The sequence below is a fragment of the Neofelis nebulosa genome, chromosome 1, assembly GCF_028018385.1.
Source record: "Neofelis nebulosa isolate mNeoNeb1 chromosome 1, mNeoNeb1.pri, whole genome shotgun sequence".
NCBI classification, from domain to species: Eukaryota; Metazoa; Chordata; class Mammalia; order Carnivora; family Felidae; genus Neofelis; species Neofelis nebulosa.
In genome coordinates, this window is record NC_080782.1 from 192,519,865 (window position 1) to 192,538,512 (window position 18,648).

At 33.9% G+C, this 18,648-nt stretch overlaps 1 protein-coding gene across 15 annotated transcripts in view; it reads left to right on the forward strand.

The window, feature by feature from the left end:
- The window catches only part of MYCBP2 (MYC binding protein 2), a 285,475-nt gene that overhangs the window by 72,393 nt on the left and 194,434 nt on the right, over window positions 1–18,648 (forward strand). For all 15 annotated transcript variants that reach the window (XM_058682354.1, XM_058682355.1, XM_058682342.1 and 12 more), the window contains exons 12-17: window positions 64–268; window positions 1,782–1,946; window positions 4,226–4,384; window positions 9,534–9,738; window positions 12,389–12,534; window positions 12,868–12,969. In XM_058682354.1, coding sequence (XP_058538337.1) covers window positions 64–268; window positions 1,782–1,946; window positions 4,226–4,384; window positions 9,534–9,738; window positions 12,389–12,534; window positions 12,868–12,969 — 982 coding nt within the window. The remainder of the gene's footprint in view (window positions 1–63; window positions 269–1,781; window positions 1,947–4,225; window positions 4,385–9,533; window positions 9,739–12,388; window positions 12,535–12,867; window positions 12,970–18,648) is intronic.

The following is an 18,648-nucleotide window of genomic DNA, read 5'->3' on the forward strand; positions in this document are numbered from 1 at the left end:
GCACCATAAATCTCTGTCTCTCTCTTACTCCCTCTTTTTTTTTTTTTTTTTTTGATATATAAGATATATTATACTGGCAAGTACCAGAGTCTTGGAATCAAGCAAGGTGGTCCTTCAGCAGGAAAATGGGTTGAACTACCAATTACAAAATCTCCAAAGATTGTACACTTTTCAGTTGGACATGATGGTTCTCATGCCCTTTTAGTTGCAGAAGATGGAAGCATATTCTTTACAGGATCTGCTAGTAAAGGAGAAGATGGAGAGTCAAGTAAGTTGACTAAGAAACTGGACATTCAGTAAAAATATTGTGGAATTTATTAACATAAGGTATATCAATTTCAGTAGCCTTACCAGATTAACCTTACCAGATTAATAGATGATTTTACATTGTGGCATAATCAGTTAATAGTGTACTGTTCATTAAAGAACTGGGATTGCTGATTTCATTGTAGAGTTGATTTTCGTAAATTTTTATATATACTTTTTGTGTGTATATATTGCTATTCATCTGTTTTGCTCATTGGTGTTATTTTTAAAAACGTATTTATTACAATATATTATCTTAGGTCACCCAAAATTTTATAAGGAATATATATTTCAGAATGAAGTAAACCTTTTGTTGCCTTGTATAGTAGCTTTAGTTATGGGTCACTATTCTTGGTGTTATTTCTCTGTAATTAAATCATTCCTAAACAATGAAAACAATTTTATCTCTTATCTTTCCTATATTTCTGTTCAGTCTTTCTCAAAGTGCCATTTTTCTCTTTTTGTAACTTCCCATATACTTTACATGTTTTAGCACAGTGGAGTAGAATCTTATGAGGATTAGGTTTGAATTCAACATCTAATGTAAAAATCATGTGTAAATAAAAGTTACTTGGGAAAAAAAACGCATAATGTGTATTGCCATCTCAGAAACTTGAGCACAGCTAAGTTTCCTTCTAGCATTTGGAGGACCTTGTTCTTTCTTTGAGCATGAGATAGTGTAGTTGCTGTATACATGTATATGGGTCATGTTATATGAAAAAGTATAATGGTATTTTAAGTCCCAGAGTTGTGCCCAGCATAGCAATATGTTTTTATTCTGAAAGGCATCAAGAACTGGGATTGACCAAAGGAACAGAAGATTGATATTCCTCGTCTTTTGCTCATTTCAGGGATTTAGTTTTTGATAGCAGAGGCTACTTGGATCATCATCCACATTTAAATTTATTTACTCTTTCTCCATATATGTATTTCCCATCCACTAACTGGGTGCTTAAACATGTGTTCAACGAATGAGGAACTGATTTCACTTTCTAGGATCTAGCATAAGAAAGCATGTGAGGTAGAGTTTGAGAGGAAAGGGAATTTATATACATATATAGTTATATATGATGGTGAAATGGTGTTTATATATATATGTATATGTATATACATATATACATACTTATATATATATACATATACATACATACATATATATACATATATATATATATGTATATATATGGAATAGTGTTAATAATGTGTAAATAGCTAATACAGAGATTGAGGTCCCCAGAAGTTTGTTAGAAATTGGTGTTTCTCATTGGAAATTTTAACGTATAACAAAGAAAAGGATCTGACAGTGATAGCCTAAGTATTAATTAACCATATGAGGCTTGCAGGTTGACTCATTTTAATTGACATGTTGGGAATCCCAGGCCTTTGTGAAAATAAATAAAGTGTGTCATAAATGCATATATTTTTATTTATACATAGATGTCTTAAATTAATTTTGTTTTGTGTTATTTTTTAAGCTAAGAGCAGACGGCAATCAAAACCCTACAAACCTAAAAAGATAATTAAGATGGAAGGAAAGATTGTGGTGTATACAGCCTGCAATAATGGAAGTAGTTCTGTTATTTCTAAAGATGGAGAGCTATACATGTTTGGGAAAGATGCCATTTACTCTGACAGTTCAAGTAAGTTCAACTTAAATACATTTCACTTTTATACAAAGAAAGTCCGATACTAGACATTATATTGGAAAGATATGTCTAGAAAATTAACAGTTCTAGCATATTTTCTTTACTTTTTCCACATTTCTTTCAGCGACGGACCATACCTGCCTGTCCACCAAGCTGTGACGCACTGTCAGTTCTCAATAAATATATATTGGATAAATGCACAAATTTTAATCGGTGTTAGCCAGCAGGATTTTAGCAAGCAATAGCTAGGCTAAATACTGTTTTTAAACTATACAAGAGCCCACTCCCAAATTTTGATTCACTCTGTCAGTTGAGGCCAACTGAGGATCTAAGTATTACCACATTAAGGCAACTCACATATCGTTTGAGTAGAGTTCAACTTAATAATTAATTGCTAGAAATATTCAACACATCATTTCCCCAGCATGAGACCATCGCTTAAACTTCCAATCAGAAATTTTATTCTATTTTCCTTTTTATGAAGAAATTCACAGGCTTTACATATTCACCTCATATAAAATCCTGCCAAGTGGGCTGTCACAATCATACTCATTTCTTAAGGGCTAGAAAGAAAATCTAGCAACCAAATATGACAAATTTTTGCAATTAGAGTTTATAAATGTAAAACTCTCTATTTGGCTAGTCCCACCCCACATATCCACTCATTACAGTAACTTTTGGTTTTTCAGTTACTCAGTCACATGGCAAGTAATTCTTAAGACTCTACATGTACAAGACAACTGTGCTGGGAACTGGGGATATAATAGTAAATATAGGAGAGAGAGAATCCTTCCATAACTATCTAAATAGGGAGATAAGTAACTCATCAATGATAAATCAGTTACATTACCAAAATCATTTCCCCAGGGTACTACCAAGAACATGTCATGGGAGCATCTAAATGAGTATAGGGAAAGCTTTCCAAAGTAGTAGCTAAGGTAGAGCTGCACTGGCCAAGCTCCAAGATTAGCCCTGCCTAAAACTACTGGCACTGTTCCCAGCAATAAGACAGGAAGGATTCACAAAATGTTGTATTTGTTTTGAGGATCTGGGAGACAGTTGGGCATTATGCAACTTAAATATTAGATAAGTGTGGTTTAATGGTTATGGATACAGACCTAGATCCTGGCACTGCCACTTTTTAGTTGGCTAATAGCTAACTTAAATTTTTTAACTTTTCAGAGATTACTTTCACTTTTTTCATCTTCAAAAGGGAGCTAATGACAGTACCTGTTTCATATGGTTGTTATAAGATTATAGGAGATAATGCTTATGAAATGCTAAGCACAGAGCCTAGCACATGCAAGGGCCAAAACATGTCAGCTAGTACTGTTAGTAATAATAAGTAATATTGCTAAATATACATATCTTTTTCAAGTATACTAAATACTAAAAATGGAAAGTTTTGAGCTAAAAAGACCTAAGTAATATAGGGTGGAAGAGAAAGTCACCTTAGGAAAGTAGTATCTGAGAAAATAATAACATAATATTATAATAATAATAACAGCTTTCCCAAAGTGTGATACAAGAATTATGGCTTTTGTAATTTAAATAAAACAAACACTTCAGTTTTTAACTCTTTAGTATATAGTGGAAATACTCAACAATCTGATTTTTACCGTTGATTACTTGATAAGGTTAAAAATGCTTTAGTCAATTTAAAATTGATGCAAAAAATACTAAGCTTATATGGGTTGCATTTGGATATGGCACATACAATGAAAGTTATATGTGAATAAGTGAGGTTTAGGAACTGGCTAAACTGGCTAGCTATTGGATTGTGGAAGAAAGCACTGTAGGTTAAAAAGGATTGAAAAATGCTGCTTTGGATCATCTCACAGGTTTCTACAGAAGCAGTGTTATTTCAGTATTCCCCAGCAAGTATTTTATTTTGTTTTGCTGAGGCAAGTCAAAGCAGGTTAAGTACATGATTTATAAGCTCCTTTGTTCTTGGACCAGGAAAGTTTCAGAACTAGTGACCCTTCTGAGGGTTGTTGAGAAGTGTTGACATTTAGAAGAAACATTCAGGAGAAGCATTTGTCTGAAGTCTGGATGATAATGTGTTAAGATTTTGAAACTTCCTTACAAACCTACAAAATTAATTTGCTGATACCTGGTCAGTCTTTTGGCCATGTATTTCTAATTTTTGTGGGTTATTTTATCCCAGAAATAAAAAATTCTGTATTGAGGTGGTCCTTTTACAATACTGATGATTTACTAGACTCAGAAAGGTTTTATTGTTGTTTCTTACCAAATTTGTATCTTTCCTACAGGTTTGGTAACAGATTTGAAGGGCCATTTTGTAATTCAGGTAGCTATGGGCAAAGCCCATACTTGTGTTTTAATGAAGAATGGAGAAGTTTGGACATTTGGTGTAAATAATAAAGGACAGTGTGGACGAGACACTGGTGCCATGAACCAGGGGGGGAAAGGTAGGTGTTGGACATGTGGATATTAACTTTGTGGCCTCTTTTCATTAGGTTTTCAGAACAGTGTGGTAAAGAATCTTACTCTTCGAAACAAGTGGCCCTTTAATTTCATACTTATAAATTAGGAAAACCACTGAATTTCTTATTTATTTGGTATTATATCACTGAAACAATCGAGTATACTTTAGACTTTTAATTTTTGAGCAAATGAACTTGAATGTTTTTTCTTTTTAAGTTTGTTTGTTTGTCTATTTATATATGTGTATGTATGTAATACAAGTAATCTCTGCACCCAACATGGGGCTTGCGCTCATGACCCTGAGATCAAGAGTCATATGCTCTTCCAACTGAGCCAGCCAGGCTCCCCTATTTTTCTTAATTTTATATAAAATGTAATAGCACTTCTTTGATTTAGCATTTTGGGTGACTATTCTAGAAAAGCGCATTTTTCAAATTCTTCATTATTAGTTTCTTTTATACCACACATTTTTAGTTTAGTTTTTTTTTTTTTTTTTTTTTTAAGTTTACTTATTTTGAGAGAGAAAGCGTGGAAAGGGCAGAGAGAGGGAGAGGGAGAATCCCAAGCAGGCTCCATCAGCAGAGCCTGATGCAGGGCTCTAACCCAAGCAGGGCTATATCATTACCTGAGCCAGAATCAAGAGTTGGACTCTCAACCCACTGAGCCACCCAGGCATCCCTACACATTTTCATTTTTAGCCATATTTGGCAGCAGTCTATCTGGCAAATATCATCTTCCTATTTAAGAGCACATGCTACCTGCAGTTTAATCAGTTCCTGACAACTGAAAATGATCTTAAGAATATTTGACCCTTTACCAAGAGCTGAATTGCAGATGCACCTTATTCACCATATGCTTTTCCCTAACACAAAGGGTATTGACAGGAAGAGGAGTTTATCCTTTGTCATGCTTGTGGTTTTTTGGTGTTGGTTTATGTCTACTTCATTCTTGCTCTCAGTGTTTACTTCCAGCTGCTATCAGTGCTATCCTGTACCCTTCATTCCAATTGCTGGTTTCTGTTTTTAATTTGGTGTGGGCTGAAGAATAGGAAATAAATACATATTATCAGAACCAAGTGTTGAACTGTGTTCAAAGTACAAAAGAGTTTGAGGATTAATATTTGAGGGTTAATATTTGTATGAATTAACATAAACAGGTTTGGGACCTTCTTGATGGCAGACTCATCTGAATATCAAGAGGCCACAATTTTTTTTTTACCATATTCATATATGCGTGTACTTAAAATGCTTTTGTTTTTAAAAAGAGTAAGTCTGTTAGAGCATATTGATTTTTAAAAGGAAGGAAGAACAAAAGAAAGGAAAGAAATGGATTACTCCAAAATGGAAATATTTTTCTTCTTGCTAAAATACTGAACCATAGTTTTGGATAATACCTACTAGGCAGAAAGGAGAGAAACAGTTTAGTTTTCTATGTGTAATATAAATATATTTTCAGATTATGTTTTATAAAAGTTTTGAACTAAAAAAAATTATTTCCCTGTTATTCTGAAACTCTTATGAAAATTTGGCATATATTTACACCTATGTTTTAGAGTATTACTGTAAAATTTATAATAACCAAAATAAAATTGTTAAAGGTTTTTTTACTTTGTAAAAAATCATACCTACTCTGCTAGTAAGTAATGAATTAGAAAGCAGACTAGTAGTTTAATACATAAAATGAATACAGATTATATAGTCATAGGGAACATAAAGGGTTTTTATGTATCTTTTTTTAAAAGAAAGGAAAAGTACAGAAAATAAGATTATAATATGAAAAAATTGTGTATCTAGCACCATGCTTTATTTTTCAGTAAGAAAGTTATAGATAAGTGCCCTGTATTCTTCTTCCAAGATTTATTATTATACTCCCTCTTTCTCCAGACCAACCACAATCATCACTTTGATCCTGTCATATTTCTGTATTTTTACTTGTTCTTATATATTTTATATGTAAAATGTGTTACATACTCATGTTTTATATGTAAGATACTTTTATAAGTGCCAATCTATATTTTTCTGCAAATTAGGAGGTTTATTTATTTAGTCTCACCATTGTGTTTGAACTCTGTCCATGTTGGTACATATAAATCTAAATGATTCATGTTAAGTGCTGTGTAATAAACCATACCACTAACATGCCAAGTTTATCCATTCTCCTGCTGATAGATGAGTTTATTTCTAACTTTTCATTCTTATCAATAATTTCAAAACCTCTTTTATTCATGTCTCCTGGCAAACATCTGAGATTTCTCAAGTGTAATTTCTGGTGTTGTAGATTTCAGCTTTGCTAGATTTTTCTTAAAAGAGGTTGTATCAATTTATACTCTGATTTTCCACATCACTCCTAGAGGTAGTATTAACATTCTGATTTTTGTCAGTTTGATGACTATGACATTGTATTTCATTATTTTTTTTATTTGTTATATTGAAGTAAAACATACATGCATCAAAATACACATAAGTGTGGATCTTGATGAATTATCACAAACTGAACACATTCATGTAATCGGCACCTTAATCAAGAAATAGTATATTACCAGCACCCAAGGAATCCCCCTTTATGTTCCTCTCCAGTCACCATCTACCTCTCTAGATAACGGCTTAATTTAGTTTTGCATACTTTTGTATTTTATATAAATAGAATTATGTCACATGAACTTTTGTGTCTAGTTTCTTTTCACTCAACTTTGTTTATGAGATTAATTTATATTGTTACAAGCATTTATAGATTGTTCATTTTCATTGTTGTATAGTAATCAGTTGTGTGAATGTGTACCACAGTTTTGGAATCTTTTCTCATATTAATGGACATTTGGGTGGTTTCTAGTTTTGGTTTTTATGAATAAGGTTTCTATGAACATTTCTAGTGAATGTTGGTGAAATTTGTATGCTTTTAGGCATATAACTATGAGTGGAGTGGCTGGGTCCCTTGTTTTTTTTTTTTTTTTTAATTTGCTTTTCCTGATTGTTAGTAGTGTTAGACCATCTCTTCAAACTTCTCATTTTACTTGCCTTCTTATTGATTTGTGGGAATTTTTTATATATTATATTGCATGTGTCGCACATATCTTTGACTAACTGTGGCTTAACCTTTGCATTTATTTTAGGTTTCTTTTGTTGTATATAATTTCTAAATTTTGGTGATAAGTTTTTCATTGCTTTTCTATATAAATTTTTTCTTTATATAGTCATGTTGGGGGCCTTTACTTTTAATATGAATTAGAATCAGTTTTTCTACTTGGTATTATGATTGGGATGCTTTGAATTTAGAGAGTAATTTGGGGATAATAGTTATAGCATTGTTGGGATGATTAAATGAGTACGTAAACCCAAATGCAAGTAGACCCAAATGCAAGTAAGTGCTTAGTATATTTTAGCTATCATGATTATTAAAAACATGCACTCAAGCCTTCAGAGTTGCTTTATTCTAACTCTATAAGTAGTTGTCCAGTACTTGGCTATTTAATTTCCTAGCCTGTATATAGATTAGAAGTGGCAGAGATTAAAAGAGGCTGTATATTCTACGAGTTTACTTCTTGATTAGACAGACCTATACTGAGTCTGTTACAAGTGATAAGAGAGTAAGGTTGACTAAGAATAAGAGATAAAATGAGTAAGGCATAACCTGGTCTTTGACGATCTAAGTCTAATAGGAAAAACAAACATAAAAATACTTTATTCCCATAAATTTACTCTTTTATTACAGTCTCTTGTAACACTATTTGTTTCTTCATAATTCTATCACAGTTGTATATTTACAGTTTTCTTGTATGGTATTTTGATAAAAAGTCTGTCTTTCTTGCTAGATTATAATAGCTCATTATCAGAGTCCTCACTGCCTAGAGCAGAGGTCTGCAAACCATAACTTGATGCTGTGTCTGCTCAGTGGCTTATTTCTGTGTGACTCTTCAAGCTAAGAATGGATTTTACATTTATAAGGAGTTATTTAAAAAAAAAAAAAAAACGTGACAGAGACTTGTGTAGCCTACAAAGCCTAAATTTTTTGCAGTGTGGCCCTTTACAAAAAAGTTTGCTGGCTCTCATAAAGGAACACTTGGGTCATCCGGAGTAGATGTCCGATCTTTAAAAAGTTGAACAAGGGGCCCCTGAGTGGCTCATTCGGTTTAGGGTCTGACTTCCGCTCAGGTCATGATCTCATGGTTTGTGAGTTCGAGCCCTGTTTTGGGCTCTGTGCTGACAGCTTAGAGCCTGGAGCCTGCTTCGGATTCTGTGTCTGCCTCTCTCTCTGCTCTTTCCCCTGCTTACGCTCTATCTCTCTCAAAAATAAATAAGCATTAAAAACAATTTTTTTACAGTTGAGTGAATTGTAACACAATTCTGTAAGTTGTAATTGAGGCATAAACAGGCTTTGAGGAAATAGTGACTAACTCCCTGCAAAAAGTAGTAAGTCCTTTCATGGCAGATGACTTCCGGGCTAAGTTTTATTGAATGCTGAAGAGGAGTTTCTCTGGTAGATGAGGTAGAGCGAGGCATTTGGTAAATGAGGTAGAGAGATACAGATGGAGCAGGGATGAGCAAAGGCCCTGAGCATGTGAAAGGACATAGTATGTTTAGAAAGCAGAGGGAATTTAGGTTCAGACAGAATGTAGTTTGCATGGAAGAAATGAGGTTACAGAAAATTCGAGGGCCATGTTGTAACTAACTGTATCTTGCTGAAGAGTTTTGTTCTTTTAAAGACCATGGAAAAACATTGGAGGTTTGTAAATTGTGAAATCATAGGGTCAAGTATATGTTTTAAGAAGCTGATTACCAGTTGTGGAAGGATATTCTAGAGCGGAGGGACACATGGCTTAGAGCATAGTTGAGAGACTTTCTGTGGTCTGTTGAAGGACAGTGTTGGCAGTGAAGATGGAAAGGAGGGACTAAAATCAGCAAAAGTTAAAAGTATGATTGGCATAAAGTAACGGCTAAGAGGGGTTCCTGCCTTCCCTCTTTTTGCAAAAAGGAAATGAGGAGAGCATTTATTTGTGGTCCCTAAATTAAATTATATTTTTGTTACTTTCTGTTTCAGCATTCTTTTGTATATTCATTTGGATTAGTATATATGATGTGTGTTTTTTAAGACATGAGAATAATCTACATAAAGGTTACAAATTGATCTGTCATGTAGGGTTTGGAGTTGAAAATATGGCAACAGCAATGGATGAAGACCTGGAAGAAGAACTAGATGAGAAAGATGAGAAGTCCATGATGTGCCCTCCAGGCATGCATAAATGGAAGCTGGAACAGTGCATGGTGTGCACTGTCTGCGGAGACTGTACAGGTTATGGAGCCAGTTGTGTCAGTAGTGGGCGTCCAGACAGAGTCCCCGGAGGGTAAGAAAATGATTCATACTGAAAAAGTAAAATATGAGTAGAAAATGTGCAGAACACATTTCTTTTCAGAATTGTTCTGTGTTGTTTCTTGAGGGCGTATTGGCATGTACGTGTAATTCTAGTAATTGTTTTCTATTATGATAGTTTCTAATTCAGTGTCATTTACGTTGCTTTTCTTTCATTCGATTCATTTAAACCATTATTTAAAACAAGTCAAAAGTTTCTTCAAGGCTTGGGCTGTGCCTTAATTTGTATTCTTTTTCTAAGACTGCTTTAATACCATGTATCTTTTCATTTTTTGTTGAACATGAATCTTTTCTGGATAGAAGTATCAAATATCATGTAAAATATTCAATTAGAGACATATAATTTTCATTTAAATTAAATTTATGTTCGCAATTTTTGGTGTTCTAGGAACTGTCACTTCTTAAGTTACATTACACCTATTTGTATTTATCCCCTTATACTCTTTTTGGATCTTTTTTTCCCCCCAGAATCCTGTATTATCATTATTTTAAAGTTAATATGTATGCGAATTTGGCAGAATCAGAATGCAATTTTTCCCTAGAATTTTGGGTCCTATTTTTGTTACCAATATAACATAATGGGGCATTCTTTGTAAGGAAATTAATTATGATAGATCTTTGTATTATGATAGACCTGATCTTTGTAAGATCAGATTAGTTAATGATAATTAGCCGACTTCGGGAAGTGGGGGTGGGGGATCTTGTGAAGAAAAGCCCAGAGCTGGGACAGCCACCCCTGCATCTCTGACCTCCCTCTCTGATAACCTCTTTAAGTAGTCAGATACTTCCTCCCACATAATGTCTGCATCTACTATGAGTGTATTTCTAGATTTGTACTTGGCCTAACATAGGAAAATAAATCACATATAACAGGCCTTTATTTTAGGCTGTTGTAATGATTATGATTTTTTAACAATAAATTTTTTTTGGCATTTTCAGCATATGTAAGAACATTTTGGCTCTCTATCAAAGAATAATGTTTCTTCTACAAAGCTATATGTTTGGCTCTGTTTGCTATATTTAAGTCTCTAATTGTTTATTTTTAATATAATTTGGATACAGAAAGAGTCTATGATTTTTTTTTAAATAGTATTGGAGTTGAAATGTGTCCTCCTGCATCTTTCCCAAGCTATTTCCATTAAAATCAAGTGTCCCCAATCTCTGAACATGAGCTGTTGATAAGTATCATAAATGAATTTCTGAATTCTCTGATCTTTCCTGAAATTAGTTATTATTCTTTATGTGCTTTTCCCCAGAGATTTACTATCAGTTTCCAATAATTTATAGACCTAAATGGACAGTACCTAACCAAATACAATAGTTTCTTTATTAATGAGGCAGAAATGAATAAATGAAATAAAATCACTATAGGACTATATGCCAGGACACTCTGCACCATTAAAAATGACTTCAATTATTATAAAATTGTGACTGTATATCTTAGAATAAATTTAGAATGCCACATTATCTTTGAAACAGTTCCCACAGACAATTCTGTAGGGCATACTGGTTCATCAGTTTTTACTCCAATGGTTAGTGATCCTCCAAAATGTCGGTACTGCTTGCATTTTAAACCCAGGAGTTTCACAGGGCTGTGTCTTTCAAAACTGCTGCCAGGTAGATCCTTTCTCTTGTACCACCACAAATCTGGATAACCACAGGCTTAGTGAAGCCGTCTAAAGGTTTTCAGTTCCAGTCCAACAAATAACATGAAAGCTATGACTTCTACATCTATGAAATATGTGACTAAGAAGTTAGTTGTTCACTGACCCTGTAGCCAACTTCTGGGAGTGTTCTAGTCTTCCTTGTGTGGTAATCAAATGTCATACACTTAGTTCACAACTGATAAGAAAAAAGACAAAGAAGAAGGAAAAAAAACAGGTAATTGGACACAGTAAGAGGAGAGAATGAGAGATGATGGCATATAAAGAATGGAGGGAAAAGGAGACGTAATGTATGAAGCTGACAAGCTGGGTTCACTTATTGATGGCTATCCACACCTTTCTTAAGTTAGTTGATGGAGAATAGTGTTGTTTGGTAACCAACTAACTCATCCAGACCATTTAATAGTAAACTGCTGGTGCTTTACTAATTGTGATAACTTTTAAAAATATTTGTTAATAGTGGTTTTGAAGATAGCAGAATCCATTTGTATTTTCTGTAGGAATATACCAGTTATACCCATGAGGAGCTTAATAAACTCTTGGGTTTGTTTTTTTTTTAAGTTTATTTATTTATTTTGAGAGAGAGAGAAAGAGCATGTGAGAGCAGGAGAGAGGCAGAGAGAAAGGGAGAGAGCAAGAATCCCAAGCAGGCTCCACACTGTCAGCACAAAGCCTGACCTAGGGCTCGAACTCACAAACCGTGAGATGATGACCTGAGCCGAAACCAAGAGTTAGACATTTAACTGGCTGAACTACCCTGGCACCCCTAAATCTTGTTTTTTGTTATTCCGTCTATTTATACCTGTTCAGTTCTTTCAAATTGGCACATCCTGATCTGAAGGAGTGATTTCATTGCTGACTCAAGTAACTTAATTTCAAAAACACAGAAAAGATGGTTCTAGAAAAGAGTTTTAAGGAAAGAGTAGAAGGATTTCAGGTACTTTTTTTCTTTTTTTAAAGGATCTGTGGTTGTGGTTCCGGAGAATCTGGCTGTGCTGTGTGTGGGTGTTGCAAGGCATGTGCAAGAGAGTTGGATGGTCAGGAGGCAAGACAAAGAGGAATTCTTGATGCTGTGAAAGAAATGATACCTTTAGATCTTCTGTTAGGTAATTTGATGGATCGTGCTATACATCTTGTCCTATATCTTGTACTATACATCAGTTTAGTAATTAAACAATTTATATTAGTATATGTTAAAAAATTAATAGTTAACTATTCAGTACTGCTTGTATGGTAACTGACAATATGTCATTAATTAAAGGTAAGGTTCTTTTCCTCTTTTTTGCTAAGATTCTTCGAGTAAAAATAATTTGTGTTTTCATTGGTGTTTTGTTAGCTTTTACTTTCTCCAATTTCGCATAGTTCTCTCATAATTATTATTGTATCTGTCTATATGTGTTTTTTTGTTTTGTTTTGTTTTTGTTTGGTAAATCATCTAGCTGTCCCAGTGCCTGGGGTTAACATTGAAGAACACCTTCAGTTACGACAAGAAGAAAAAAGGCAGCGTGTAATCAGGAGACACAGATTAGAGGAAGGAAGAGGTAAGATGGAGCTGCATCAATTTTCTTACCCTATCCTGAGACCACTGAAAAGTTTATAGTAACTCATGAAAATAATACAAAAAATATTCAGGGTATTTAAAGTTGTGCTAATCAATAGAGCATTTATAGAGTAAGACAACCATCTTAAGAATTGTGCCATCTGTCTTTAGCAATGGCAACTTTAAAAAAAAATATATGAACTTTAAAAACTGGTGTTTTACCCAGAGTTTGGACTCATGGTTGTTATTTAACCATGAACAACAAATTAACTTAATAATAGTATTTTAGTTTGTTTTCTTAGTTGTCTATGATCATTATCATTTGAGCATGTTCCCAACATTCTTCTTTCAATCCAGTGCATCATTATGCTTATGTATGTCTTTTTTGAAAAAATCTTATTCTAGTTATGAACAAGAAGGGTAAATTGGAGAGTTTGCAGGTTTTAATTGGAAAGATAGATCTATTGTTTCTCTTTTCCTCATTGTTTATGACCGGTTCGCAGCCTGAAAATACATTTCACTGTGGTTATAATAGATATTTTAGTATACATTCAACAAGCAGAGATAAATATAAATATCACTAGAGCTGTTGTTGCCCAGTAGAATCTTTTCTTTGTAGGATTGAGACAGATGGTTACAGAGATCTGTGATTTTATTCCTCTGCTAGACAAAATCTTGACTGGAAATATTTACTGATATTGTGTATTTTAAATGCTTATTAGAAATGACATGATTTGATACATGAGATAAAACCAATTATCCATTTAACCGCCATTACAGATTTTTTTTCTAGGCACTTTTTTTAATGTAAAATGGAGAAAGTCATAAAATATATATATATAGCACACATGTATAAATTTTATTTTTATTAAACTTAAGTTGTAAAACATACTTGGAACTTGAAGATTGTTCATTATATCTGATCTGATAAACAATATTGAATAGTTGACACAGGAATATTTGCTCTTTGGCCGTGTTTATATAAAATCATTACTTTCAAAGCAATTTATGTTAATGAGAATGTATATACTGTCATTATTTACACTATAAAATATTGGGGAAATTACATATTAAATGTTTTATAGAAAATAGGGTAAAATTTAAGTTGTAGGTCTTTATGACATAGTAATTGAGTGCTAATTTCTTTTAGTTATATGGTTTGTTTAAGGATAATTATCAGTGCATCTTTTTACAACCTGCTTTGTGTTTTTTGGGAAATATTAGCTTGAATCCATATGACTTGACCTACAAAAACCAGCAATTTCCTATGTATCAACCAAAGTATAGCAAATTAACACAAAAGTATTGTGATAATTTTCTCCTTCTGTAAAACTATTTTTCTTTAGCTAGTGTATCTCTGCATAATAGAAGTAAAAGAACACTGATTATGCATTAGTTCAACAAAATTTTGTGATTGCAGAATGTTCTTTTGCCACTTATTTATTTTTTAAAGTTTATTTATTTTGAGAGAGAGAAAGAGAGAGAGCACCAGCAGGGGAGAGACAGAGAGAGAGAGTGTGAGAGAGAATCCCAAGCAGGCTCTGCAGTATCATCTCGGAGCCCGACATGGGGCTCAAACTCACAATCCCTGAGATCATGACCTGAGCCGAAATCAAGAGTTAGACACTTAAAAAAAAAAAAAAAAAAAAGTTAGACACTTAACCAACTGAGCCACCCAGGTGCCCCCTGCCATTTATTTTAAGATGTGTCATAGACCTTAAAAACATAAATTTTAATCTTTTAAAGGTTTAAAAACTCCATTATTTAAATATTTACAGAAATTATATTACTGTGTTTGATTTTACAAACACAGATTTATGTTATAGGCAGTTCATGTATCTTTTCTGACAATTCCATTTCATCTGCAGTCCTCAGTATATAGAAAGACTTCTTCAGATTATTGGTGCACAGAAAGTTTGTTTTTATTTTTTGGATGAGCTCTTTTCTTACACATACAATCTTCTTCTATTTCTGTTAAAATGCAATATATAGTAAATATCTTTTCTTGATGGGTTAGGATCTTCATTATGGACCTTAATTATGGCATTCATTGCCTTACATGCTACTGAAATTTGTGCATATTCATGTCCTTGCTTTGCACAGTCACCATGGTTACTATGGAATCATGCAGTGAGGACATAGTTACAATCTACATGTGTTTCATTTAACACAGTACAGTGCAGAGAGAAGCAGGCTTAGAAATTTTATTTTGTAAAAACACTTTTAAATAAGAATTTCAACTTTGTACCCCCTTTTTGTACCCCCTTTTTAAAAGTCAGACTTCAGGGGAACTTGAGTGGCTTAGTCACTTGAGTGTCCAGCTCTTGATTTCAGCTCAGGTCATGATCTCATGGTCGTGAGATGGAGTCCTTCATGGGGCTCTGAGCTGAGGTGGAGCCTGCTTAAGATTCTCTCCCTTTCTCTCTCTCCCCTCCCCTGCACCCGTGGTCTCTCTCTCTCTCAAAAAGTAAAAATAAAAAGTCAAACTTCAGTTTCATGTTCAATGGTTTTAGAAAATTCATATACCATATTAAATAATTTAAAACCAGTATGTTGATATGATACTTTTAAGGTATTATCTTTATGTTCTTTCCCAGCATATCATTATAAGAAATTTTATAGGAAAGACAAATTTTTATAAGAAAACAAAATAAAATGTACACAGAAATATACCCACACTTGCATAGGAAAAAAGCTAGAAAGGTAAATACCAAAATGTTAGTAGTGTTTTGTTCCTGAAAAGTAAGTTTACAGGTGATTTTGTATTTTGTTCTTTACAGTGTTTTTTAAATAATCTAAGAGTTATGTTTTAAATAAACTTAGGCCATTGTTTCTTAAAAAAAAAAAAAAGACTAGTTCTAAGTCATTTAAACGTTACCTTTGCTTTTTAAAAAATATTTTTATTTTAATTGGATAGAGCAATCCCTTTCAGGCACTGTGCTGTTTTCATTATGTTAGGGCAGTGGTTCTCAAAGTGGTCTCAAAGGGACCAGCATCACTGGGCACTTATTACAATTGCCTGTTCTCAAACCCCACGTCAGACCTACTGAATCAGAAATTCAGGGAGCAGAGCCCAGCAAACTGTTTGAACAAGCTTACCAGGTAATTCTGTGTGTGCTAAAGTGTGAGAACTGCTCCAGGGACCTTCTACATCAGAATACCTGGGCCTGGGTCACAATTTCTGCATTCTGCTTAAGGAGCTACAGAGAATAGTTTGTCTTGTTTTGTCTTCACAAGGAGGAGGAATGCCAAATAAATTTTTAGTGTTCCAACTGCCACACATACCTGTGGGGTTTTTTTCCTTAGCCTTTGCTTAGTACTTTTTAGATACTAACAGTTTAGTGATGTTAGTAATTATACTCATTAGTAATTGTCTTTTACTTGTGTTGAAATTTCAGAACTTCAGGATTAGATTATAATGAATTATTTTACTTGATTCATCTGTCCCATCCTATTTATCAAGTTGGTGTTATTTCAAAGTTGATCAGAATTTTAGAACCTAGTTCTTACATTAAAACTTGGCTCAGGGGCGCCTGGGTGGCTCAGTTGGTTAAGCATCCGACTTCGGCTCAGGTCATGATCTCGCGGGTTCGTGAGTTCAGGCCCCATGTCGGGCTCTGTGCTGACAGCTTGGAGCCTGAAGCCTGCTTCGGATTCTGTGTCTCCCTCTCTCTTTGCCCCTCCCCCGCTCAGGCTCTGTCTCTGTCTCAGAAATAAACAAACACTAAAAAAAACAAAAACAAAAAAAACTTGGCTCAGACTCAGGCCTATTGATGTAATTTAGCTGCTGTTTATAACATTGTCTTCTTTAATGGAATATGCTATTGAAACCTGAAAGAGCAGCGTTATTACTGCATTTTTATTATTTTAGAACTTTGTCTTTATATTTTTTATATTATTCTTTTAGATGATATTTTTCTTAAACGTATTATTCTTAGGTACCAGTATATTCATTTGCTTTTGTTTCAGTGACATTTATGACAATTTTTAAAGCTTTTTAGTTTATACAGGGTTGATTGATAATTTAAATTTTCTGAGTCTTATTTTAACTTTATAGGTGATATGCTCGTCCATGGAATTTTTAAGTAGAACTCTAATTCATCAGAAGAACTACTGGGTGGTTGTGTCAGTGATCTTATCTTTATATTCCTTCTCAGTGCTCTATTGTAGGGAAAACTAAGCTCAAATAATGTTGGATATTTTTCCTTATTTCTTCTCCCCTAAATGTCATCAAACTTTCAAAATTGTGAGCTGTAGATGGGGTGAGCTTATGTCCTGGCTTGCCTGGCAGTCCCATTTTGTGCTGACTGTCCAGGCCCTCTTAACTCTCAGTAGAGTTTCACTTTGATAACAGGTTATGTGGTTAGCAAGGCTGTATAGCATGGCAGTTCAGAGTATACATTCTGATGTTAGGCTTTGGTTCACATCCTGGCTTCTTAAGTTTTGCTGGGGATAGATAACCCTGGAGTTTAATCACTCTGAACCTTCACTTCCTTACCTTTAAAATGAGGGTGACAACTGTACATACCTGAGTAGGGATGTTAATGAAGATTAAATGATATACATGAAAATACCTTACATAGACTAAGCCCAAAGTAAGCATTTGATAATGATGATAATGATAATGATAATGATGATGCTAGTGGAGTTGGGCTATTTAGTGGACTTGTATTTTCTTTGGATTTGGTTCCTTTTGCCCTGGCCTTGACTTGATTGCTTTTCTCACGACATTGGGATGCTAATCACAAAACTTTGGTTATTATTAACAAAACCCCCACAGCTTCTGTAGAATAAAACAGATTCCATTTTGATAAGGAAGAAAAATTAGTTTGTTATAGTTACAAGTTGGAATGTAAAAACAAATCTATTATAGTTAGTCTAATTTCAGAGTAATTGAGTTGGGGTTGCTATTGATTTTTAAGCCCCTAAAACTATTAAGTTTTCTTGATTTGACATATTAAATCCAATATTAGCTGATCTTTCAATGTTATATGAAAGTCCCTTTTTAAATTAAAATGTATAAAGCCTCTCTCTTTACTCCTTTTTTCTGTTCCCTACCCCCAGTCCCCCCCCCCCCCCCCACATCTATGGACCTTTGTAGTAGTACTACTACTACTTTTATTAGGTGTCAGCTTATGCATAATTTTCTTGTACCCTGAAGCTCCCTGCATGCCCATCCTTAAGGTTTGCTGGCTACCCCCTTCAGTGTGCTTAATTTTGTCATAGCACACGGTCATAATTTCTTCTTGAGCTGAGCATAAACTCTTACCTGCTTAAAGCAGAGATAGTATCTTGTTTTTCCAAGAGTTCCCAGGACTTAGTGTGGTGCATGAAATTGTTCAGTACTAGTATGTCTTTGTTGACTAATTGAAAACATTTCAGGGAGTTCTCATCACCTTTACAATAAAGTTTCATGGTAGAAAAAGACTTTATTATATGTATCTCCAAACTCATTTCCCACCATTTTCTGCTTCATAACTCTATATTCCATCCATTTCAGCTAGGTGTGTTTTTAATGACTGTACAATATTGTTTAATCTCTGAATGCTTTTACAAATCCTGTTTCTTTTGCCTGAAATGTCCTCTCTTCCTTCTCTCCTGGCAAACTTTTTCTCATTCTTTTATCCAAGTTGAGTGATCACTTTTCATCCTTCAGGATGTGTATGGATTTCCTTTATCA